The 26,558-nt window shown below is 38.8% G+C and overlaps 1 protein-coding gene across 6 annotated transcripts in view; it reads left to right on the forward strand.

Moving 5' to 3' along the window:
- The window catches only part of nr6a1b (nuclear receptor subfamily 6, group A, member 1b), a 204,017-nt gene that overhangs the window by 155,804 nt on the left and 21,655 nt on the right, over positions 1-26,558 (forward strand). For all 6 annotated transcript variants that reach the window (XM_015367133.2, XM_015367134.2, XM_015367135.2 and 3 more), the window contains 2 exons: positions 15,966-16,196; positions 26,248-26,303. In XM_015367133.2, coding sequence (XP_015222619.1) covers positions 15,966-16,196; positions 26,248-26,303 — 287 coding nt within the window. The remainder of the gene's footprint in view (positions 1-15,965; positions 16,197-26,247; positions 26,304-26,558) is intronic.

The following is a 26,558-nucleotide window of genomic DNA, read 5'->3' on the forward strand; positions in this document are numbered from 1 at the left end:
AAGGGCCTTAGTTTGGGGCTGCTATCACACAGATCTTAGCCTCACCGCCACCCACATTCCCTTCATTTCCTTACATTCTTTTCCAGGTTGCATAATTGCACCTTTTTTTTTTAGTCTTGCCTTTTTTTTTGTAGCTCTTAGAATAAGGTACAGATCTCCCGAAGGACTGGCTTATTCTTACCTGAATGTCTTTTCAAACTTTGAGCTGGAGTGCAGAAAGCATTTGAGCACATCAGGATTATGCAATTGTTATTTAAAAAACAAACGTGTTGACCTTTGATAAATAAAATCTTTGATTTATCTCACCGGCCCAGTTTACTGATAGGCTCCTCTGTGTTCCACGGTGTCGATTTAATCATTGCATCTCATGAAGACTTGGTGTGAATTCAAAGAAGAAACAGGATTAAGATGAGTTTTTTTTTTTAGAGACAGGGGGTTGAAACGAACGGAATTTGTATTTTGTGCTGCTTAGAAAGTGTGGAATTTGGACACACAAGATTTTGAAAGGAATCGCTGATAAGTGGTTAAAGAGCTTGTTCGCTTGTTTACATGTAACGCCTCATTTGCAAGAGACATCTGAAAATGTGATTTCTCAAACTGTGGGACTGCAATTCTTTCAGCGTTTCTCCTTCTCCCTTTTCACTCTCTTACTGTTGAAATCACCCACTTAATTATGTACATACCGCAGAGTAATCCGAGCTCATTAAGGAACCATCTGAACCAAAAATGTGAATATAGACGTCGGTTAGCACGCGCCACGATGGGCTGTGTTTTTTTTTTCCCCCATCTCGTGCCTTCATTCGCTGTTTGATGGCAGCGATCAGCTGAAGCAGGAGCTCCTGGGTGTAGCATTTCCTCACTTCTGTGCGTAACAGCTGGGGTTGACTCAAAGGTGATTACAGCCTCGCCATTAAAACAAAGCAATTTTCTTTCCCTCTGGTTTAATTTTTTTTTTTGCTCTTATCTAGATGGAGGAAAGAAAACTTGTTTTTTTAGTTGTTTTCAGGAGGGGGGTGGGGAGTGGGGTCTCTTTTTTAAAGCTCTTTTTGTTTTCTGAAAAAATCTGCATTTTCTTAAAAACAAAACCAACCCTGTCATCAAAAGCCTTCAAAACTCAACCCTCTTGGTCGGCCGGGCTCTGCCGGATAAAAGGAAAAGCTACTGTATTGTATGGCTCCTTGATGTTAACCCTTGCAGCAGCTGCCCACACAAATGTTTTTGTTTCAGCTGATAGAGGGTTAATTCCATTCAGGCTTTCATCATCACAAGGCACAGCAATCTGCTCTTTCACCATGTCATTCTGGCCAGGCAGGAAGTCTTATTTCTTTTGCAGTCTCAGTGGGGGAGGGTTCTGCGAGTGGGGGGTGGGCTTGGTGGGGGGAGGGGATATTAAGTCTGTGTGAAGATCAATAACAGTGGAAGAGGTCACTGGTTCTCTGCACTTAAATGCAGGCTAAATTTAGCCAGCGCTAAACAGAGTTTACCTCGCAAAGTATTTATTTTCTCAACTTTCTGGCTGTATGTGGACATAACTGCCCACTTTTCATTTACAAATTCCGAAATCCATAATGGATTTGCGGTGGATTATGGCTGTCCCCTTCCCCTCAGTCTCTTCACGCAGCTCACCACCAACACATGTAGGCGAAGAACATGTTTATCTATTTCATCAGCACCTTAAAAAACATGAATGCTGCTTAAAAATACGGCTAACCCAGGCGTATTTAGAAGTATTGTTTATCCAGAGAAGAATGTAACCGTGTCCCGATGTTTTTGTAACTGACCCAGCCAAAGGAAGCTTTTATTTTAATGTTGAATATTTCGAATTGAGTTTGGGGTTAGCCTGATGTAGCAAAGTTAGAGTTTTCACAGCTGTCATGTCAGTTTCAAGGAAGGCGATAGGTTAAGCAGAAAACAGCATTAAGCGGACTCTGGAGCTATTTAGCAACTTCTGAAGATAAAACTCATTCCGTTGGCAAATCCACTGTTGGCTTTCATCAGAAGAAGCAGGAAAAAAATCTGAATAATTTATTGCACATGAAAAGCTGAGTGGCTGTGTATTTTATTTTTACGCAATTCTCAGATATGTGTTGTTGTGTCTGTTTTCATGTATGAGGCAGGACTGTAACAATACAGTAAATATGAGGAAGCTAGCCCTATCACTCAACATAACAAAAACTAGATGACTTCTTAATTACTATTATGTAACAGTGGGGTGGTTGTGGGTAAGCATGCAGGATACCCACAGGATGGAAAAACAAAAAAACCGAGGGGAACCTGTTCTAATGATTGTGAATTAAACTTTGGTGCTTCTTGTTGCTGCGGATTGTGCTTTTGGAAGAAGCTCTTCAAATGAAGGGGACAAATCTGTCTTTAGTCTGTGTTTGTACTGCAGCTCTGAAATATAATCTATGCGATTTGTGTTTGCGCACAAGTAAACCTTACTTCAGTGTGTTACATAAATTTAACAGCGTTGCGTAAATATAATTAGAAACAAAACTTAACCTATTTAACACTAACTGAAACATTTGGTTTAGGTTAATGTGGGTTAAATTTATGGGTGTAATATATTCTTATGAGGTGTGTGAGTACTTTTATGTAGGACCCTCAGTATATATGTGCACTTTTGTACTGAATGTAGAATATAACTATCACTCTTTAAACTGTCCTTGCATTGAATGTGGTGTGAAAATGGATATTTTTCAGAATATGGACTTTCCCTTCATAGCCTTCGGTATTGTAGGAAACATATACAGCTTGAACAAGGGAGCTCTTGTTGCATACAGGAATCTGCGTTGAAATTGCAGTTGAAATAGCTTTTATAACCAAGAACTTTCAAAGCTTTTTGTTCTGGTGCAGGTTTCTTCAAATTCCTTTATCTCTAACAGATATTTCCAAATTGTTTAAATTCCGAAGATCTCAATTTGATTTTCCACACCTACAGTATGTCTCCCTTAATGACCTTTGAGCTTTTTTTTTAAATCTGTTAAGCGAAAGGAGAACACATTTTGATCACTTTTGACGAATTACGACATTTTGGGGGATAACAGTTTTAAGATTATGCTTTAAATTATTCTTCTCGCTTTGCAACATGTCCTTAAGCCTCTGCTTAGAAAGAGGTTTCCATCACAAAAAGCAGTGACATTTTCCGACACAAGTGAGTTCTGCGTACATTTTAAAATAACTTTCTAGTAACAAAGAATAAAAGATCTTTAATGACAAGAGGGACCAATGCCTCAGTTTGCCACTGTTTCAATGTGGCAACATGAGAAAAGATCCCATGGTGGGAAATCCATTTGTCTTTGGAATACCATTTGTTTTGAGGAAATAATCAATAGCATTCTCCATTATATGTCATGCTTCTTAATTTTAGGTTTTTGATTTCCCTAATTTCCTGTAGGGCTGTATTGATTACAATTGCATTGAACGCTGAAAATAGAAAGAAGCCTGTTAATTATGGAACAGAAGCGTGATTTAGCCATCTTGCAGTCCTAGAATAATCTTTTGGCTTTCAACCTCACCATTCTTGTGTACGGATTTTGTTTATTAACACAAATCACTCTTTATACTTTGGATTTTGAGCTGCCTTGGCAATCATTTGCTCAAGGAGTACAGGAACGTTTGAAAAAATGACGGCTTCAAGAAGATCCAAAACATACAGACTGCTGCCTTCAGGACATCATCAGATGTGTTTTTTAGAATCAGTTTTGTTGATGAGTAAGAAGCACCGATACGTGGTAAGTTGTCTGTAAAAGAGAGTTATTCTAATAAAAGATACACCACTCCAGGAGTTATACTGTTTGGCTAAAGTAACTGGAGGGCTTGCTTAATGAAGACGTTAAATCCAGTATATTCCTTAGTTTGTGCGTGTATGAAAAGGGTGAGAAATGTAGCAGACTCTCACAGTAAAAACAAGAGCAGTAACTGTAGTAGACTATACGTCTATATAATTCTGATGGTTACAGACTGAAAGTTCTCCTCATTATCTTAATTTGTTTTGCAATGTTAACACTGACAGGTAACAAAGAGGCTTGTAGGGCTTGTATGGTATAAACAGTAGAACAATGTCATTGTGTTATTTTAAAAGGAGGAACATTTTAAAATGTTCCTCCTTTTGCTGCTAACATTATTTATTCATTTTGATCTACAATTTCAGAACTTTGCCCAGTGATATTAATCATCTTTATCAAGACATTAGGTTGAAGTTTGTATTGATTGCTTCGAAATTTAAAAACAACAAATTTTAATTATGGCATGTGGAAAAATCTTAAACAAAATGATGTGAAAACTGCTTTATTACCTTAGACAAATTCTTGAAGATTTATAAGGAACAGTAAATAAAGATTTAACTTTGAAAAATGGTACAATGGAACTACAGTGATATTTTAGAGAGCAGCTAATTACTAAATGCTAATTGTACCATTGTTGACCCCTTAAAGATACCAGTCAACAATGAGCAAATATCTCTCTTGAGTGCCTAAGGGTTCAGCAACTATTGTTGTGAGATTGAACAGTCACAAAATGAATTAACATAACATTAACAAAAAGGATAGAATATTTGTAAGAATTTGATGACTCAAAAATTAATAAAGGTCTAGATAAAACCCATCAGTTGCTAGTGCTCAGTATGCAAAGGCATTTGTCATCTTTTGTAAACCAGGAGAAACAACAAACTTCTGGGTCCTGCTGTCTTTGATATTAAAGAGAAGCTTTCTTTGACTTAGGAACAGGAACATGTCAAGCAGCAGTGGAAAACTACAGCTAAAAAAACACTTTCTCTGTCACCCAACCCCCTATCCACAACCTCCTGGTTTCATTCCTCTGTGACAAGGACTTTGGATATTTGTAACCTGACACCACTTTTACAAAATTTAATAAGCCAATTATATTTGATATTTGTCCCCTTCAACCATTTTAATTCTTTGAAGGCCAGTTCAATTCTGCTGGTATGCATCGGAAGTCATCACACTTTTGTGGCTGACACAAATGCTGCTGTCCTTTTTCTTTTACTTCACAAAGCACAAAAACCGTGTGGATTTTAAATCAAGGCCAAATAGGAGAAGTCTCGAATGCATATTACGTTTCTGTCTTTTTATGTAGGATGTGTTATGGTGTTAAAACCCAAAGGAGGTATGGTGTATAAACTTTTGTCTTTAATTTAGAAATGCAGTTCTAAAAACATTTAGTAAGCGTTTTTGGAAAGTTAGGGAAATATTAATGGAGAGCACTTCCATTGAAAGGCCTTATACCACAAATTAAGTTACTCTGAGGCCATTTAAATTCCCCCAGTTGTACTTCCTCAATGCATTAAAATTTGGAATGAAACCTACCGTGACCTTTGGAAAACAATGTCTCCTTTAATGTGTCATGGGGGAGGGATTAGAAGGCTGAGACCATAAAATGCTTGGAGTTCAAGATGAGGTTGACGGTTTGCGAATGCTTCGTCATTTTCACACACCAGTGCAATGGCTCCGGCATTTGATTTAGCACGTTTGTCACAATAGTTCTGGAGAACAAAGTAAATTCTGCAGGTATCTGCCCAAATGTGGATCGCCTTCACCCACGGTTTAGACCCCAGCTTCTAAATGACAACGATTAATTTTTGGTTAAACGTTTATTTCAAATTTAAATATATTCAGTGCTTCATTAGAATGTACTGTATATTTTACATTGGATCAGTGTTTTGAATGAATGTCATTTCTTTCAAGTTGGAATTCTTGAACAGAGACATTTACAGTTTACGGATTCCTGGCTCGTAGTACTACTATAGTCCTCGTTTCCATACTTTTGTAATCTCAAGTTAATTCACCGACAAACTTGGAAAAACCATTAATGTTTGCCAAGAAGCTCACATAAGGTGCCTAATGAGAAAACTGCGAGCGCTTTAAAGTTCAAGAATTGAGGAAAAATGGAAAATCCAAGAGATGTGTGCACTTTAAAATCCTCTGTGACGTGAGATCTACAGCGAATTAAAATTCTCAAGGCAGCTGCACACTGGACGTGATGCCACAATGAATAGCATAGGGAAATTGTGATTCGAATATTTCTCACCTGAGAATAGGTGATGTTGCTGTGAAGCCAGAGCTGCCCTGCAGTGATGCGAAAGACAGATTAAAAGATGTTGGCATGTTGCGTCATGTGTCGGATGAGATGCTAACCCACGCTCTTTGTGGATGACCCCTCTGTGTCATTTGCTTCCTGTTTGTTGGGACGGAGCCAAACTAGCTGTAGCGCGTCTTCAAATTCGGGTCTAGGTATACTTTGCCAAGCCAGATACCAGTTCTTGAAGACGGGGGAAATTCGCCCAGATCTTGTTGCAGTATTTCGTGCGCCTTATGCACCACTTGCGCCTCTCTGTCTGTCAATTTTCTTAGCGCTTCATCCAATTCAGGGTCACGGGGAAGTGGGAGCCTATCCCAGCAAGCAGTGAAACCAAGGCGGGATGCACTTTGGATGGGACACCAGTCCACTGCAGGACACATACAGACACACACACACAATTAACTTACAAGTATGTCTTTGGCTGGGGGGAGGAAACCCACGTGGATATGCAGACTCCATGCAAGGACCCCAGGTTTGAAACTCAGTGTCACAGTGTGACGGCAGTGCTCACCACTGTGCCGCCGTGTCAGCCCACTTGTATGTAATCAGAGTAGAAGCTGCAGCGTTATCTGTTTTGCCACTGTATGTCATTTTAACGTCAGCGTCCCTGCTGTATCACAACCCTCATCTCCAGCTGCCTGGTAGTCATGTTGTGGCCACAGTGTCATGTTAGCAGATGGATTTTCATATACGGTCCAGTGCCACCTCAGGCAATGGAAATTCGCGTGACAAGGCTGAGACCAAAAGGTGATAAAAGTTCCGAGGACGGGTTGGGAAATTTGCAGACCTGAGAAACGAGTGACGAGAGAGAGCTCGTCTGGACTTGCATCCCAAAAAATGAATTCCATGCAAATTTAAGGACATTGCGGTTGTTTTTGTGAATTCAGCCAACTAGTTGGATTCTGCCAGTTAAGATCCAAGCTTCCTGATTAAAGTGTTTGATTTTTAAAGAGGATCTTTGGAAGTGAAGGTAACATTTGTGAGTATAGTCATAGATCTGCAACAAAACATTACTCCTGCCCGAGAGTATGATGCAGATGCCATAGAATCTAAAATCCTACATGAGACTTCCTCGGTTCTCTAAAGAAGTAATGAATAAGCATACACATACAAGAACTGGTTTCTAGACACATTGCAAGTCTGTGACTGATGAAATACCATCGCATTGCAGAAGGCAGTATGCAGCATTGTAGTGTAAGCATAGGGTATCTGCTTTTCAGGAGTTTCTGCAACCTCCTGACTCCTTACTCATCTTTCAGTGTTACAGGATATTTATGGCTTCACTGAAGAGTGCAACAAAGGGATATTACTGGCTCTTTATCTAGGACTCTACTACTTTAGAAAATAGTTTGCAGTGCAGAAAACTCAGTGGGTACCTTGTTTCTGGGCCCATTAAACTTTTTTTTTCCCCGCAGACCCTTGTGTTTTGTATGTGCTTATGACAGAGTGTTTCTACAATGAATCTGAAATGCAATGTATCTTTGAAGCATGGCCAAATATATATTTTTGACATAGAATGCCCATAGATTTAACATCTTAAACACTGTTCTGAAGAGTGATCGAAATTAAACCCCGGATGAGATTTAAACAAAACCCCATTTTCCCAAAGATGCTCTCTTTCAGTTTATGAGAGTCTTCTGCTTCTGTTTCATGGAAAACCATCTTCAAATTCTTCAAATTCTACAACTTCAAAGTTTGTAGTTTGCGGATGGTAGGTGAATCAGTGTCTGGATGTAATGATGGCCCCTGATTTTACAACGTCAGAAAGTAACATTACAATTGCTTATATTATTCAAATACATTTGTTTGATTATTGTGTTTCAGTTTTGAAATCGTACGTGTTATACAGAGCCATGCTCTTATATGCTGCTGAAAATCAAGATGTTCAGGATGTTTTATAGATCACAACATTTTGGGGGCTATCAATATTGATGCTGCAGGATAAAAGGTGTTCATTATATTGTCACCATTTCAGCCTCCCTACCACATATTTTAAAGTTTAGTGTTTTTAAGCAACGCCTAATCTGAATATCCTTTTCAGTAATTTTAGAATTTATTTATAGTCCGTCAGGAGCTTATATGAAGTTATACTGTCTTATAGCGATCCATTTCTCTTAGCAAGTTAGATCAGTTCAATGTGCAAATATGGCACAAAATTAATTACATTTTTTCATCTGCTTGTGTTTTAGCCACTCCTATGCGCACACACAGACGAGCACCACAGATTTCGTAGGTGTTAAGATTTAAATGAACAACAGCTGTGTGATCTGGTGTTTGTTATAGCTGTCTTTAGAAACAGATTTTAGTCTTTCCAACTTCAGTCCTTATAGGATAGGATCTTCCACTCTTGGGTACTATTAATGCTGTGGTTACAGACAGTAAAACTGCCATATCGTTAAGATTAATCTGATTATTTTAATATGTGTGTAAACAGAATCTTCTGTCAGTGGAGTACAATAAAGCCAAAACAGCTAGTAATTAGAGTGTGAAATACCTAGGGGATTTAAATGTCTCTCGTTCACTATTTAGCATATCTGTGAGAGAGGCTAGGCAGTGCTGATTCTCTTTCAGCTAATTGTTTTAATTTAAAACCCCTCCTGAGTGACACCTGGATCTACATTTTGTCCTAAAAGAGGCAATAAAGGGTTAAGTTTCTCTTCTCCTTGAAGTTGCACAAAGTTGTTTTCACCTTCTTGAAAGGTCATTTTCAAGAATGATTGTCCAGAACACACTGAAGTGGATATAATGATCGTGTTGTGTTGTATGTTGTAAGTATTCTAAGTAAAAATACATTTTAAGAACATAAAATGGAAGATATTCAGCTTTACTATATGTTGAGTGTGTAATATTCTTGGATAATTTAGAAGAAAGTTTTATTACACTCATCTGAGAGGCTTGTAAAATCCCATTTTTCTAACAGATTTGAACAACAGGTTTACATGCACACACCCTAATGCCTTTCTCCTACTCATTAGTTAGTCACAGGGCCACTACAAAAGAAAAACCATGTGAGAATTTTTGGGTATGTTTTACATATAACATGGTGCACAGAAACCTTCTTTGATTTTGTAAAAATCAAATCAAGGCTACTTGTCAAAAACATTTTTGCCTGAAACTGCAATTTATCTTGCTAGTTGATTTTAATGTGTAGTGTGTGTCCGGTAAGGTGCGCTGTTGCAGGAAAACATAAAAAGCTTTGTAACACTGGACCTTGGTCTCTCAGCTCAGCTAAATTCAACTGAAGCATAAAGAATTATCTTAAACTTAGCTTTTCACAGTCGGTTTTTGAACTCGTACAAAATGAGTTCGGGTGACCTACAAATGCTCAAATATCCGAGCACACGCGCTCATTTTTGTTCGTTTTATGTCCCGAGTCAAGGGAGGGGTGCGAGCGTAGGTTTTCTCATGTTGTTGTCACCTCCCCAGGAGCAGCTGAGGTTTTCCCACCACACGGCTGCTTTGCATAGGATGAAAAAGCTGTGATGAATTTAAAGGTCATTGCTAACTCAAGTGCGAGCCGACCGAAGCCGGCATTCTTGCGTATAATAAGAATGAGTGACAAATAACGGGGGTCAGGAGGCAGTGACCGTTAGGCTGTCCTGCCTGCTCAATAGCATCCCGAAGAAATCCAGGAGGAGGTGCCGGGGCAGTAGCCCTGGTGTTTACCGTGATCCAATCAGGCTGAAAGCAAGGCATTAAACTCTGGTTGCAGGCCATTTTATTGCAGGATACTCTCAATACATTTGTATTTATCAAAACCCCTCTGAAATCCAGCTTTTTTTTTCCTGCATTAGGGATTAATACAGTGTTCAGGACACCTCTCAAAAACGCCTCCTGATGTCTGCATTTGTTTGTTTTTTTTTTCTTCTTAATCGCGTCCACTCTCTGAAGAGTCGGCACCCCCGAATTAAGGATTGCGGCCAGCGCAGCTACTATTGTAGCCGGCTTTGTGTGGATATAACATGAAAATGCACTATGGCCTTCCCTGTTGTGCTTCAGACAAGCGATAGCCACTGTCTGATATAATGGCTCATTGACCTCTAAACAGGAGGAAAGACAACAATGTTAACTGATATCATAATTATGAACATAAGCCTTGAGAAGGTCTTTTTTTTTAACCCTTTGTGACTACTCAGCCATGTCTCTCACTTAGGCCCAGGAACATTCCAGTCTTGTAAGGTCTTGCAAAGCTCAGCTATTCACCGTAACCATGGTATCTTCCCATCTGTTAAGGATTTTTATGACGGAGAAGGTGGTGGTTGGGTTGAGGGATGTGTGAGTGGGGGGGGGGGTAGGGCTGGGTATTATATTCAAGCATGTCCCCACCAAGTTAGACAGAATGAGAAAAGGAAACTTAAGAGGCCTTTGCTAATGCTCTCCCTGTGCTTGTCTTTATCTGGTAAATGAAGGTTGGGATTATGCCATTTAAGATTTTAAACAGCTTTTTAGAGTCTGCAGCTTCTGCCCAAAGTGTGCTGCAGTGAATGTGCTGTTACCTAGGTGATTAGCAGAGCTGCACTTTCTGCTGGCAGCTCAAGGAAGATTTAGTGTCCAGAGTATAAAGGCAGATTTTTTGAGTCCTCATAAATATACATAAAGAAAAGAAACCAATAATGTCATAATTTTGAGGCACAGGGATTAAACAAAAGAGAACTGAGACCACTGAGGTAATGGTTAGCCTTTTCTGCAGCCTCGTAGATGAGCAATCATCTTGTATCTATGAGACCGTGAAGCCTAAAAACAGCGAAACTAGTGAGATGCCTGTTCTTATATAAGGCTCCTGAGAAAGATAGTGAGTAAAAATCTTTCTTTTAGAGCCATATGGATAGGTTGGGAAGAAGAATAATGTCACTCTTAAGAAAAACGACAGTCATCTGTTGTCTCATTAAGGGGTTAAGATTTCATGTCCGGTAATGCTTACATATACATGTATATCTAAGCAAGCATTCTTGTTTCATTTGAAATACAGTAGATAATCTTATGTGCCAAGCCATCTATTTAACTTAAGGCCTTGAAACAGGGTCTGTCATATCCACTCTCTTCTCATTATGGACAGCTTATTGCTTTCCACAGCACTGAACGCTGTGCTGATTTAAAACCCATTCAAAACCAGGTTTTCCTCATATTTTTTAAGTAGAATAAACCTCCATTGCATTACAGTGTTTACTCAGTATTTTTAACTTAACGAGTCAAGGCACACCACAACGGAGTAGATTACACACTAAATACTCATCCTGGTTCCCTCCTAGTATACATTTTTAGAGGGCTGTTAAGCTAGTGCTGGCTGTTGCTTGTGACAAGGATATTCAGATAAATATCAGGGATGATAAATCTCATTCCTGAAAGTTTATAAAACAATTTAATCCTGTACTGCTCACATATGAGTTTCTTAGCCTGGAAGCTGAAGGGTGTTGAATGATATTGTCTCGGTTTAACGTTGTTTTAGACGATTAGTTCTGTCGAACAGTTTCAAGATGGCACAGTACCTAAGGAAAAGTACTTTTATGGATCATTTTGGTTGCATTTTGTTTTCCAAATCAGGCTTGCACCTTGACAAGTATTTATGAACCTTTGGAACACCTTTTGAGTGGTTTCCCTGAATGAAAACACCGTGCTGTCTTTGAAATGGCACCAAGGAAGTTTTCAACTCGAGTGCTTCAAGAATGTATCAATAAAAAAATGATTTTAAAGAAATTGGATTTTAATTTTTCTTTAGCTATCGGGGTCTACATTAAAATCGAATAAGGAGCAAAGCAATCTATAGCATATACCTGGGTGAGGCTCAGCAGTTATTCTGGATAAGCATCCCCAGTAAACAACAAAGTAGGTGAAGGAAGAAAAAATTACATTGCTGATTTAAATAAGGAAAGAATTTAAGGAGGTCAGACTCTGCATGCTCAAAGCAGAATTCAGCCTGGACACTGGGGTAACATCCTTACTCTTAAAAATAGTGTCACGTGAACTTAAATCAGGTAATCGGGACCATAGTTTGATGTCTTATTGGTGTGTCCTAAGGCATAATCCTGGAGCTCTGGGTTCTCGACCAGACTCAAGAGTGCCACCTACTGGTCTACCAATACTACTTCCAGCAGCAGCATTGTTTTCTGTAGAAGAATCCCACCTTAGTACTACCTAGCCTGAATCTGGCTAATTTAAAAAGGCTTACAATGTGGTTGTATTATCAGTAATAATAATTAATAATAATCCTATATAGGTAGCATGTTTTAACTTACTATTGCTTTGACTACAGTTTGTAAACTACACCTGAAGATCTTGAAGAATATTTCTAATGATATTCAGGTAGATGCTGCACATTGGTGGTAGTGGAGGGGAGTCCCCATTACCTGTGAAGCGCTTTGGGTGGAGTGTCCAGAAAAGCGCTATATAAGTGTAGGGAATTATGATTTATTGTCTAAATCCAATTTATTTCGTACAGACATATATTTGTCACCTGTATGTGCTATACAAACCCACATATATTATTTACATGCTAATAAAATGCTTCGGTCTGCTGTGGGCACCACATTTTAAATTTGCTGTTTGTTTAGACTCACAACAGTTGCTTTTTTAAAGGGGAGCCAGCTGTCTTTGTTTACACACTTGGGTAGGTTAATTAGCAAGTACTGTAGTTGGGTTTAAAAGGTAACAGAAAGCCACAGAGGCCTGCTTCCCAAAATGAAGTGCTTGTGTAAATAAAATAGTGGAGGGTGTGGTCCTAGTTTACTCCTGACTGATTGAGTAGAGGCCTCCAGCAATCACTGCACACATGTACTGTAACATTCCCATTTTTTCAGCATCTGTGCAACAGGGCATTTGGCCCATATCCGTTCGCTGTGCCCTGCATTTTTGTTCACAGCAGTTTTTAAACAGTCACATTAATGTTTGCCGGGTACAACCATGAAATGCTTCAAATACACACCAAAGTGTAAATGGCTTTTTAGAAAACCAGTTTTTAGCATTTTTGTTACTGAGAAAATCGTGCTGTTTACAAAGCTGATATTTATTGCAGAAAAACAATCCCATCCAGCCACTGTGTTAAGACTTTTTCATGGATCATTTTCTCATTGCGTAGAACAGTCGGTTTGATTTTAAGGGCTCCCAACTTGTCAAATAGTGTTCTGGCTGAAGGAAAAGGACCAACACAACTCCACCCTGTGGTCTCTTTGTATATCAGAATACATCCTATTAAATAATATACTATTTTATGACGAAAACGTGTGCAGTTCATTGTACTTTTAGACAGATTTCAGCGATCGGCGATTTGTGACAGAAAGGACCGTGCTTTACTGCAGGGTGAAGAAATATATTTTCACTCAAGAGATACGTATTTAGGCTTCCATAATCACAGTTCTGCGTTCCATGGGCCTTTGTAGTCCATTAGCTAACCTCAAGTCTGAAGTACTGTATAATTCGCCACACTATTTTAAGCAACTGCTGCATGTGTTCTTAAAGTAAAAATCAAAACCTTTGTCTACATCTGTTTTGCATTAAAATGCCTGACCCCTCCCTCATTTACAGTTGTGTATTGATTTAGGGTCAAAGCAAGGACTTCCAGTTTTGAAGTAGCCCAAATAAAAATTTTTTTTTTTTTGTTCCAGTCTTCCTTGGCTTTTCACAGATGTATACCAGTAGCTGTTGCCTCTCTGCTTGGTGCACTAGTACTTTGACTTTGACAAAGCAAAATTTCGCTTTGATTTTTTGAGCTGCTAGTAGGAGCAAAAAATAACATGGTGAAATAAGAGAGAACTGTGAGTGATTTGCAGTATGGGCAGTAAGAGTGATGTTATAGGTATTGAGACTTACCAAGCAATCTGTACTTACCTCTTCCAAGTTTGTGGATATTCTTTCAATCTAATGTGTTTTTTAGGACCTTTTATCTCTAGATTTTGGGAATGTGAGGAGGCCAAGCAAATATTGTGCTGTTTGTGAAGATCTTCACAGCTCACACAACCAAACACAGAAGCAGGTCAGATTGAGATAATGGGACTGCAGTGGAGGCCGAGAAAGTCATCTGCTTTTGTTATCTGCTTCATATTTCATTTATTTTGGCAACTCTGTCTATTAGCGTTATTAGACGTCACCTAGAATCCTGTTCAGCTACTCTTCAGCCTTATTCTGTCAACACGAGAATGTTCAAATGTGTTTCCGTTAACCAATTTAATGTGACAGCCCCTGTTGCCTTGAAGTAATGTAATTTGCACGCGGCTCTCACTGTAGAAAAATACAGAGGTATAGGAGAATTCCTTTTTGTAATAGAAAGCATCTACTGATCAGGGCTTCATATGTACAGCATACATACAAAACTGATTTTGCATAAAATCCAGGTGTATAGTATTTTAAAATCCAGAAAAATCATAAACCAGGCTTGTAGAATTTTGGAATACTGTAAATGGAAGATTTGTCAAAAATTGTTTAATATACTTCTGTCGAGTATATTGGTTAGGAGTGGAAACTGCAATGCACTGCTGTCAGGTGTGTAAATGTGAAGGCTTTAGCTTTCTCACATGTGCGTTTTTGCGAATGTCTGACTTCCATGCTGCAGCTGCATGGCTGAATGCACCTACATCATGGTTTAGGTTTTTCCCCAGAAAGACTGCAAGACGGACGTTACCAGACAAAAGAGTTAAAGAGACTACTGAAAATCTCTCAAAGGGCTTTTTGCAGCATTTTTCCATCTTAACTAGACTTAACATATATTACCCAGTGTTAGGGGATACTTCTGCCTCAGTTTTAAATATGTTTTCACATCACATTTCACATACTTAAATAACTGCTGCAAAACAGTGTTGCCTACATATCAGAACTCACATTATTTCTCGATCAAGGTTTCTTTCATATACGTCTGTGTTCTGAATTAATTGTAAAGTCATTTAAAGAGGAGGAGTTTCTTCTACTTTCACTAAAGGAATGTAAACATTTCATGCGCACTTACCAATATAGCGTGAAACACTATTGATAGTATATTTTCTCTTTCTATACTGGTTTTCCTATTTATCTTTAACCCCATATTACTATGCAGTATATTGATTATTTTCCTAAAATTTGTATTGCAAAAGGCAATTTTTTTTTACTGTAAACAATTTAGAACTGTAATGTGCAATGAAGAAAATCAGTGACAACAACAAGTGTCTGTACACAAGAGCTACATGTACTGTAGCAGAAGATTGCGTCCTTTCTTTCTCAAGTGCTGAACAGACATATCAGAAACATGTTTGTGATGTAGATTGCTTCTTTGAGAAAGAGTAAGTGTGTTTTGACCACTAAAATGACACACAATTGGTTGGGAAACAAAGCAGAAGTTATTAGAGGACCCTGACAAGTATTTAATATTATGCTGATAGACGTATACAGGTAAGACCCTTAAGTTGTCTTTCCGAAGGTTTTCATATTCAGATTTATTTATGTCTGCAGAACAAAACCTAGCATGCAAAGCGTATTCTAGCCACAAGCAAAAATAACATTGCAGAACCTTCATGTATGCAGAAGCAGAGGGGCGGACAAAGACCCCCACAGGTAATCTTTTCCAGATCAATAGAGACACGTGAACGATGTCCAAAAATGTGCAGCAGAGACTTTCAGGCCCGAAGATGAGACAGTTCATGAGTTCATGAGATAGTTAGGAGGCCTTGCGGTGGATATAGATCCTGTGGTACTTATTGACAACCGTCACCATATAGCCCTTGGTGGCTGTTGTACTCTTTGTAATTAAACTAATATTTTGTTCGAATGAGGTAGACCCAGAACACATTGAAGGAAGTTTGTGCACTGGGGGCAATGTGGGGTCAAGTCATCTGTTATCTTTGCCGCGCAGAGCACGCCGCCAAGCTCCACAAGAACGTAATCGGAAAACCCGTCTTCTTTTGCAGATGATCAGGCTGATCAGCGAACTTGCCTTATCTGTGGAGACAGAGCCACAGGCCTGCACTATGGCATCATCTCCTGCGAGGGGTGTAAAGGGTTCTTCAAGCGCAGCATCTGCAACAAGCGAGTCTACCGCTGCAGCAGGGACAAGAACTGCGAGATGTCCCGCAAGCAGAGGAACAGGTGCCAGTACTGCCGGCTGCTCAAGTGTCTGCAGATGGGGATGAACCGCAAAGGTAAGGGAAAGGCTCACCTGAGCAGGACACACCTGTTTCCCCGTCTGGGCTTTTACTACGTGGGTGTTGAGAAGATGCTTGATGTGTTGTGGTGGGGGAGAGCGTTGAGTATGATTTGGGATGACATGCTGCTACTCTGAATAGCTCCTCGGAATACAGCTCGAAGCGGTTTGATATTTTGACAGTTTGATTCTGTCTCTCTCATTCCAGCCCCGTAGGTTTCTGTAACTCAGGATGACATTGACTTGCAGTCATCGTCGCTGTTGTAGAAGGAAAATATATCGGGAGAAGAACAGAGATTGTTTGCTTTATTAGGAATTGCTTTCCTGTCAGTGTCTCCCTGGTATCATTGAAAATGAATTTCCCGGGTCTAAAAACAGGCCGACATTTTCTTCACCTAAATTCCCCGTTTTATAAAGTCACTTCAAATTGAATATGCGCAGGAGTATAAGCAAAAAAAAAAAGCCCTAACTAGTCTCTCTTCAGAACCCAACACCTACAACGACATATTTAAACAAAGTTTATGTCGTGCTCACAAATCACTGTGGCATTTAATAAGGAAAAATACTGTAAAGTGTCATTATGAAGTAAAATAAATTTTTTACTTATGTTACCTTTCAGTAGCCTGCAGAATCAGATCATGTAAAGGACATTTTGCTGTGTTCCAACAATAGTGTGTTCATTCCAGGTTAAAGTCAAAAGGGAGTTTTGTTTTGGGTTTCCTTTATAAGGGAAATCACTGTTTGCACATCCCAGCGACTGAAGTGCGAGTCTGGGAGGTGTACTGGAAGGTGAAATGTCTTTGGTACGCACCACAAAAACAGCAATGAAGGAACCACGTTGAACAGGATCTTTATTATAGAACAATTTACATTTCACTGACATAATGTTATGAATGGTTGTGCTTCTGCTTTAATTTTGAATATCCAATTCTGCCCCATAACAGACCCCCTGACGTTGCTCTCATTCATTTAACCTATAATTAATTGCTTTTGCTTTCTCTGAAAGCACATTGGCTTAGGTCAGTAGCAGGTGTAGCTCAGTATCCAACTACATCTTGCAACTGTTTTAAAATGATCTGTATTTATTGGTCTATTACTACTAGAATGGAAAATAGAACCTGGGCGTTCATACTGTAACAGCCTTAATAGTATAATCAACGCACTGCTGAACAATATTTCCAAAATATGCTTTTTCCCCCCACATATAGACGTGAAAGAATTATTTTTGTGTGGCTTCACTTCATTATTTTCAGTTCTTGCAGCATGTGCAATCGAGGGCTGTGTTTGTGTGTTTATTTTTTTTTATATGTATTTTTTGAACAGACAAGTAAAAGGTTCACAGATGAAGGATTTCATCAGGCAACATTGCTGCGTATTTTGTGGTTTTATAAAACTAGTTACCAGTTGTTTTGTTATCGTTGTGTTAACTTTATTTTTGAGTATGTATGTAACTGTATGTGACAGAGAAGAACTGGTGCCTAAAGAGTAATTTATTCTCTACTCTGATCCCTTTGTCCTGAGAGCTTAATGTAAGGTCAGGCTTGCCTATTTTTAGCATTTATATGTACGCCACACATAACTTATTGTAATAAATTATTAAGATGGCTTTGACACTTTTTAAGTTTCATAGCCAGTCTTGGGAGACTGTGATCTTCGTTCAGAGTGATAGCTGCATAATCAGTTGTTTCTAGATTAAGTTGGGTTTTCATCAGTTTAATTGGCTACTTCGGGAGACAGACACGGTTTTCTAGCATTTTGATGTACTCTGCCGCATTAGTGAAAATGAGTGTAGGGATAAATTACATTTTCTGAACACATTTCATTTGCAAGCTTTATTTTATAGTGACTGTAGATTTAGAAGGGGCTTTTACATGTGTCTTTGTATTGAAAATAACCATGCTCATGTATGAAGGGCAAATTTTGTGAATAAGATTGTTTATTGTGAAATATAACCTCAAGTCTAATACAACATCAGCTCAATCCATTTCATTACAATGGAAAACACAGTAGTTAAGAGCAGTAGTTAAGATTTCTAGCGGTATACTAATATAAAGGTCTCAGGGTAATGATGAAGATAATAACCTATTTTGATGTAAAGCTGTGGCTCATTACTCATATTCCTTGGTCAGCGAATTTGGCTGGAAGTAAATCTAATCTAGATCGCTTGAGATTTTAAGGTGAATTATTTGAACTATCAATTTAATCAGTATTTAAAAGGCAGGAATGTATCTACGTTTGTCAGCGTTCCTTGTTGTGATTGTGAGTGCTGTATTTTGGTTAAAACAGTATTCTCAGAAGTGAATGTAGGTGCCTGTTCCAGACTGAATGCTTGCTGTGTAGCCTAAGATAATGGGGGGCTGTGCTGTGAAATGTAAGACCACCAAGGTTTTGTGTAAGGGTCACGGCCAGGCTAGGATAATTTAACCACAGGTGTTGTGGCACTGAGATCAATATCTGCCCTCTCATTATGCTCGTCATGAGACTAAAACCGGCTATTTATTGAGGACAAGAATACATCTTTTATGACAGCAGAAAAAAAAAGCACTGTCATGATTGTTGCTCAGCATTGAAGGGTGTGGTTAATACTATCCACACATGTTCACATCTATAGGTGTCTGCGGTTTAATAATAAATACACAAACACAGTCAACAGCAGCGACTGGGATTCATAAAAAAAAGTTAATTCAGTGCAGCAAAGCACCTTGTCAGAAATAGTCCTGCCTGCGATTTGTTTGTTTGCACCAAGCTCTTGTGACTCCAGAGGCACATTTCCTTCACCTGTCACAGTAAAAGGTCTTTGTTACCCTTTAATCCTTAGAGATTTAACATAGGCAGTGTGGCATCTGCTTTTTCGGAAGTGGTTTTGTGTTTGTTTTCTTTCATTTAAAAATGGAGGTTTTTTGTAGTACCATAAATAAGAGACAGGTTAGAGTTACTCTATTACCCAGACTAAATTATTTTGAACCTAAAAGGCTTTAAGGACGACTTCCCTGTTCTATGTGAAGGCAAGCAAAGTTTCATTTAATTTTGAAAAAGCAAACTGATTTTACTTGTATTTGTACTTTTGAGTAAGCAGATATCGACATGTCAAAACTGGGGAGGAGAAACGTTTCGAAGCTTTCTGAATGAAGCCTGTTCTGTTTTTCCACTTTGAGGACTGTGGTCTTGTGGGCCCCCTCTTGTGGATTGAAAGCTATGGTTTTCCTGTTTTTTGGTTTCTATTTTTTCATCCCATTTCTGAGGAAAGACCTTGTAATTCATAACATCACATTTTTTTTATCTGGGAATATCATTTTGCATAATAGATTGAAGTTCTGTACTTCAAACCGCAGACACTTGTATTAATTGTGATGATGAAGTGGAAAGTTAAGAGATAAGAGAGAGATAAGAGATCACTTTATTGGCCATATACAATTTCTTGCATTAGGAATTAGTCTTTTCAGATACCCCCGCCTGCTCTCCGAGACACAGACACACAGACAGGTTATAAATAACTTGTGTCTATCAAAGGCAATTTACCCAGAGTAGAAAGGATGAAGCATCCCATCACCTTGTGATGCCTGAAATTCAGGCATTTGAAATTCCTAAAATCTGAAACAGATGAACTGCTCTGCAATGGCAGTTTTATTTCCAATTTTATATGACACATACAACAGTGGCACGCAAATAGGGTGCGTATGTTTTTCTGACAGTTAATGTGTCACTTTCCAAATATGTGGGTAAATATACAGAATCAGGGAGGCATTCCTGTGCGAGACTGGTCTGGCACCACTTTACTTGACTGACAAGTTGCGCTGCCCTCATGTTAATCTTAGTAAATGTTGAGAAGATGCTGGAGTGCTATCAATAGTTAAAACCAGCCTGCTCACTAAAGGATGATTCAGATTTTTCACTTATGAATCAAAACTGTGGAATTTACACCACAATGTGGGTTTGTTTTTACATTTTGGTTGGACACGTATTTTTTTAGTTGGTCTTCAATTAGATATATGTATCGTTTTATGCTACTGTTGCATATTTATCGGGATGTGATTTTTAATGCATCTTTCATTGATTGTTTATGTAAGCCAAACTCGTACTGTGAAACGGATCATACCAGCCTCACTATCCTGTGGGGTGACAAAACGGTCTTTTCTGAAAGTTGCTGTTTCTTTGTTTAACGGGGGCTTTTTTTAATGGGCTGTCCAAAGTGTTTCTTTTGAGGGGGAAAAGAAAAAGAGAATTAAGATTTTGCTTTGAAATACAGAAACCGAGTCTGACAGAGCCTCAAGGAATTATCAGGGCCACCTTTGAGAAGCAGTGCTGCTCTGGGATTATTCCTTTACCCAGGCCAAAAGAGTCAACCGTATGGCTAAGACCTTTTGTTCCATTCCCCGATTGGACTACACTGCGCGAGAGAATGCTTTTTGTCTAACATCGGGCAAGGTCATGTCTCTGGCTCTTTGAGGTTACATGCGAGTGACATGTTATTTTAATGAACAGCATCATTATTTCACTTTTTTTTATATAATCCTCCACCATTTACCATGATTAAGTGTGATGAGGCCAGAGCCACTTTATCGTAAATTCAATTAAGGGCATTTTCAAGACACGCTGTTTGTCACTCCTCATATAATAAAACCGTGTTACAAAAACACGGACACCACCATCCCAAGAGATGGACTTTTAATGGAAAAGCAATGTTTTTTTTTTACTTACGCATCCTTTCCTGCTATGTGGAGTTTAGTCTTTTAAATTTCTTAAGCTGCTTTATTTGCAGTTGGCAGTGATTTTAGATACATAAACGATTTTGTTCTGGATGCATGAGATATTGTGAATTTGATAGAACTTTCATGAATTTACTTCTATGGTGTTGCATTTAATCGAGGGATCCATTGCAGTGCCAAGCTCTGCTGGCAAAGAAATTAAGAGATGTTGCCAGACATCATTTTGGATATTGAGATCCTTATGGTATTCATGGTTTTAATTTCACTACTGATTTACCATTTTAAGGTATTATAATTTAGCGGCTTGTTTGAGAAGAAGTTTCTTACTGCTTTGATCCCGATAAAGAGAGATAAGATTCCAGTAAAATCACAGATGGAGATTGCTTTCTGCTCAGACGTTTGATATGCAAAGTACATGATATGATCATCAATGATTGGTGATGCCTGGAGGGATAGAATTAGAAACTCACAATTTTATCACAACCTTAAAGGCCATGGCTTGTTGTGAAAAGAATTAGCCCACTACCATGTCTTTGAAGAGCAGTAGTGTTAAATATGAGAAATTTTGTTTTATTTTACTATAAGATCTGTGTATGCTGTTTTCACCCTCACCACCTACTGTATGAATTGTTACTTTTGGTTAGGGAGAAAAATTACTACTTCAGTTATTGTAGGATAAGCTAAGTAATCGTATTTGTGATGCTGTTCAATTTCTAAAAAAATAAAGTATTGCACAATAAAACATTTTAAAAAGAATATATATGTGATTAATTCCTTCAGAGTAATTTTGCAGTTCTGTGATTAGACAATGTCAGGTTTCTTTTCAGGAACAATGAAGCTGTTTGAATGGGAGCTGTAGTGTAACCTAGTGGACAAAGATAGGAACTACAAATTTAGTTTTGACCTATAAAATATCATTTTTAAGGGTTAGAGTTTATAAATGCTAAGTTTATAAATGAAAAACATTTTTATGCACTGTAAAAATGTTCTGGCTTTTGTATTGTGAAATAACACAACAGTAATGGCATGATTAGCCTTATTTCTGCAACATTTAGAAGGCTTTTGGGGGCTAAAATAAAGGTGTCTCAAATAAAATGTATGTTTATAAATTGTAATTACGAGCTGTAGAGTCACATACTGTAAGTATGTTATGATATATTGTATGTTTTTTAGCTCTTTCGGGTTTACAGTTGATGGCAACATGTATATTCCTGAATTACTAGGAATGCTATTTCCTTGTTTCAAAATTTTACATTTGACTAAATACCCAGTTACCACTGATCCTTCATTTAATTCAATTGCATGTTATAAACATCAAGTATCGTTTCAACCTGTCTTTTTTTTTCAAGAATAGAAGTCATTGTTCTCCCAGAAACTGCCTGTAAAGTGTAAGATTCTGAAACTTTCATTTTCTCTTTAGAAGGCAAATAATTGGCCTTGATTTCTTGAAAGTGCCCTTACCTCCTAATAATCCCCATCTCCGAACTGGCTTCATCACTCTGTTCTCCTCCCCACTAATACCTGGTGTGTGAGGAGCATACTGGTGCACTATAGCTGCCAGGTGAGGCTGCACACTGGTGGAGGTGGAGTCACCATTTTTATTATTATTATTATTATTATTATTATCATCATCTATAGATCACAAAACAGTTATCGCCTATATCAGTCGTGTAGCCAGCTGCATTGTAATGTATCCAACTTCCCCATTGGAAAATTGCTTATGTAAACGAATGCATACCTTAAAAGATGCGAGGAGGCTTTGTTCATTTTAGACATTATCAGTACTTTCACACACACTGGGATTTTAAAGCCTTATAAAACTCCCTTTCTTTATAGTGGATATAATGTGAATGTATCTAGAGCAACAGCAAGTTCCTACATAATACCTTCTGCCTGCAGAACTCCAGAGATAAGGTTTTTCTGTGATAATTATAAATATTTGCAATACTTTGATGGAAATGCTGTCCAAGACAAAGGTATTTACCATACAAAATGTATGCAAATAGTGAACATTCAGTGTTATTAAGGTCAAAATAATATTCTGGTTTTACTACATTAAAACTGTTACAGCAATCTTACTGCTTTGTATTTATTTGACCTCTTTTGAGCTGTTTTGGATGAAAATAACTATGCAGAATACAAGGAATAATAAGACCATATTTTATACCATCAGTGGACAATTGTCATGTACTGTTCTTTTACAGTCTGTAAACACTTATTTGTTTGCATGTTTGCTGTAAAGAATGTTACACCCTAGCATTGTATTATTATATATTACTCACAGAACCTATCCCAGCAAGCAGTGGGCACAAGGCAGGTTACGCCCTGGATGGGACGCCAGTTCATCATAGGGCAGACACAGACCAACACAAACTCACACCAGGGCTCATTTTTCCAGAATCCAGATAACCAAACAATATGTTTTTGGACAGTGGGAGGGAAACAGAGGAAACCAGAGGAAACCCTTCCCAAGAAAAAGGAGTTTTCTGTTAATGGATGGATACACCTATAGTATTGTAACATCATAATACTAGTAGTCTCCCTGCGCAGCAGAGTGAGTGGGGTGAAAGATTGGGAACAATTACTCCCCCCGCTTGGAAATCAAGGAGGAAAGATTAAAATGGCCTTCACCGAGACTCCGCAGTTAACAGGAGAACTCCGAGTTCTCTGTAGAGATTCAGATTCAGGCCACAGGGGTGACAGCACTTCTGTGAAAGTCGTACCTCAAATGTTCAGCCCGTCAGTCAAGGCAATGGAATTTGAATAATCTAAAAAAAAAAAGGGTGGGCCTTCTTTAAAGAAAGTGAGTTTCTTTTCCAGCTCTTCTTTTGAGGGCTCCTGGCTGATATTTGTCTTTTTGAATGGCTATCCCTATACCTCCATATAATGTGCCTCCGCGGCTGCGACACCAGAGGTTTGTAGAGGAGGTGAAGTGTGCTGTGTCTGCTTCGGCGTGTCTGCAGCAGGAGCAGGTGGATTTAATCGACCGTACCCATCGCCTGGGCCTGGCCTGCAAGCTGAATTCATATCGCACTCAGTGCGAGGCGGTCCAGATGACAGCCACAATTTGCCATGCTGTGGCTGCGCTAGAGGATGTTTATCTGTGGCGTTCTGATAAGCCATGCTGCAAATCTTACGAAAGATAGGGCTGTTTCCATTCATTCGACCTGGATTCGGAAAGAGAGCGTGACCGTTTACTCTATAAATGGGACACAATGGTTACGGCAAAGGACTTCAAGAATATTAACATTTTCATTTTTAAATTAAAATCATGTTTAATGTTAATAGATAACTGGTTTAGAAGATTCTGTTATCCGGATTAGGTTTACAGAGATTTATGGGGTTAACAAATGCTGTTGGTTCAGCAAACCCATTTCGATATATGACCTCATCTACAGTAAATGGCTCGTCAGAAAGACAAAGTACAAGGCTCTCCAGTCACCTTCTCAGTGGCAGAGGAAACTCTTTATAATGAGCTCTTTTTCCTAGCCTTCTGCCATGTTGTGCGTTATCTCTCCTGCACCTTGGTCTGGTCCTGAGGGAAAACACATGCACTAGAACTGAATCCTTAACAATAAAGGAGCTAATTGTAGGTTTTAGATCCGCAATTCACTCCTACACCTAAACTTCTGCACTGTTTTTTTATAGAATCACATGTTTGATAAAAGGTCCTGTTAGCGGACTTTAAAGGCTTCAGATAATAAGCCTCCATCACCCATCTCTGTACTCCCCCATGTTTATGCTGCCCATAGGCTCCGGTCTGCTGCCTGAATGCCTTTTCTGTCGCTGTTCCATTGTTATGGGGTGCCCTTCCTTTTTTTGACTCTCTTCAAATCTAAACTCAAAACTCGCCTTTTTACTAGGCCCTAGGTCTGATTGCCCTGCTTTCTATTGTTCTAATTTAACTTTTTCTTTTACTTTTTATCATACTTTTCCCCCTTATTATTATGTACAGCATCCTGGGGTTTGGAAAGGATGCATGCAGCTGCAAATATAGCTTTATAAAGGAAGATGCTCAAGTAGACTTTATCTGAGCAGCACAAGGTGGTCTGTATCAGTGGGAATCTGCTTATGAGGTTATGAATTTCAAAAACAGATACCTCAGTGTCAGCTGGCTGTGTTTACACAGACATAGTCATGGTATTGCGTCATACAGAATGATGGAGTTCAAGATCAGCCGATAGGTCCTACTTTGTACACAACTTCGTAGTGTTGGTGTTGAGACACACTGTACGCATTTATTACACATTTATATAATTTAATTTAGCTTTTTTTCAAGATTATTAAAGAATATTAAATGACTAATAAGGCTGATTTGTAAAGTATGGTATTTAATAGTTTGTCTCATTGTGATCAGGAATCTGTAGTTAACATTAGCTTTACCCTGGACAGTGCTGCCTTCTAGTGGCAACTGGTGGTACTGTCACCAGTAGGCCAAAAGCTATGTTAAAGTGGTTCTTGATGGCCGTGCAGACGGGACAGTGGGAGCAGAGAAGTAATTGTAAACTTTGGTCAAAATGTGTGATTTGTTCTAACCTCAGAAGGTTATCTTCCCTCAGCTTCAGCACGTTCTGGCATAGAGCCTGTGAAGAAAGAGGGCACTACGAGTCTCGCATCTTGCTGGGAAATCATTGATGTTTTCCTACTGATGACCACTAGAGGGGACCAGACACACACAAAGGGGGTTTCGGCAGGGCAGAAAGTTTGCTATCAGTACCCAGTGAATCCTTGGGATTCTGAGAAGCTTTGAGATTTTTACGATGTAACGTTAGAATTCCATTAAAAGCACATCTGAGTTTCTTTATCTGAATAATATTAAAAGCCAAAACATGAATTCTAAAACCGGAAGTTGTACTATATACAACAGACATTGGTTAAAGGAAGGAATACTTTTTTATTAGAAGGAGTCTTATTGGCTTTGTACCATAGAAACGTAGAAGAGGTGTTTGTGATAGAACTAATTGTGTTTCGCAGGGTGGTCCTTGTGTATTTTTTTATTTTTTGAAAATGGATATTTTGTTGAAGGGGGCTTCTAGCTGTTGTGCTGTGTTAACTGCATATAAGGATTGTACAAACTGGGAGGAACAAAAAAATCCAAATTATATGCTTGCTTTGTCACTGTACAGCTATACTTGTCTCTGAGTTATTATTGCTGATATCGATGTTTTCAACTTTTGCTGCCTGAACCAAGCACATTGGAAAGTACAGAGATAAAAGATGTTCTTGGATATGTTACTGGCAAAAACAGCGCTGTGTTTGAGGAGACACCATGCAGCATGTGAGTGAGCCCGGTGGGGCTTGTTTCTGCTGTTCTTGACCCATTTCACTGTTTATCCTTCGCAGCAATCAGAGAGGATGGGATGCCAGGAGGGAGAAACAAAAGTATCGGGCCTGTCCAGGTAACTCTCCTTATTTTCCTCTCTTTTGCTCTTAACCTGTAATCTTGCTTGGGCCGTTTACAAGGTAGACAAAAATGGTGGCCACATTCAGACTATATAGCGCCGTCTGGGGTTTACTGACTACATTCCTGTCCATTCTGTTCGTCCGTCCAGCAGTCTAACTTTAAACCGCTTCTTCCATTTCTGGGTAACAGAGAAGCCAGAGCTTATCCCAGCCAGCAAGGGGCACGGAGCAGGATACACTCTGGATGGGAC

The sequence above is a fragment of the Lepisosteus oculatus genome, chromosome 24, assembly GCF_040954835.1.
Source record: "Lepisosteus oculatus isolate fLepOcu1 chromosome 24, fLepOcu1.hap2, whole genome shotgun sequence".
Lineage (NCBI taxonomy): Eukaryota > Metazoa > Chordata > Actinopteri > Semionotiformes > Lepisosteidae > Lepisosteus > Lepisosteus oculatus.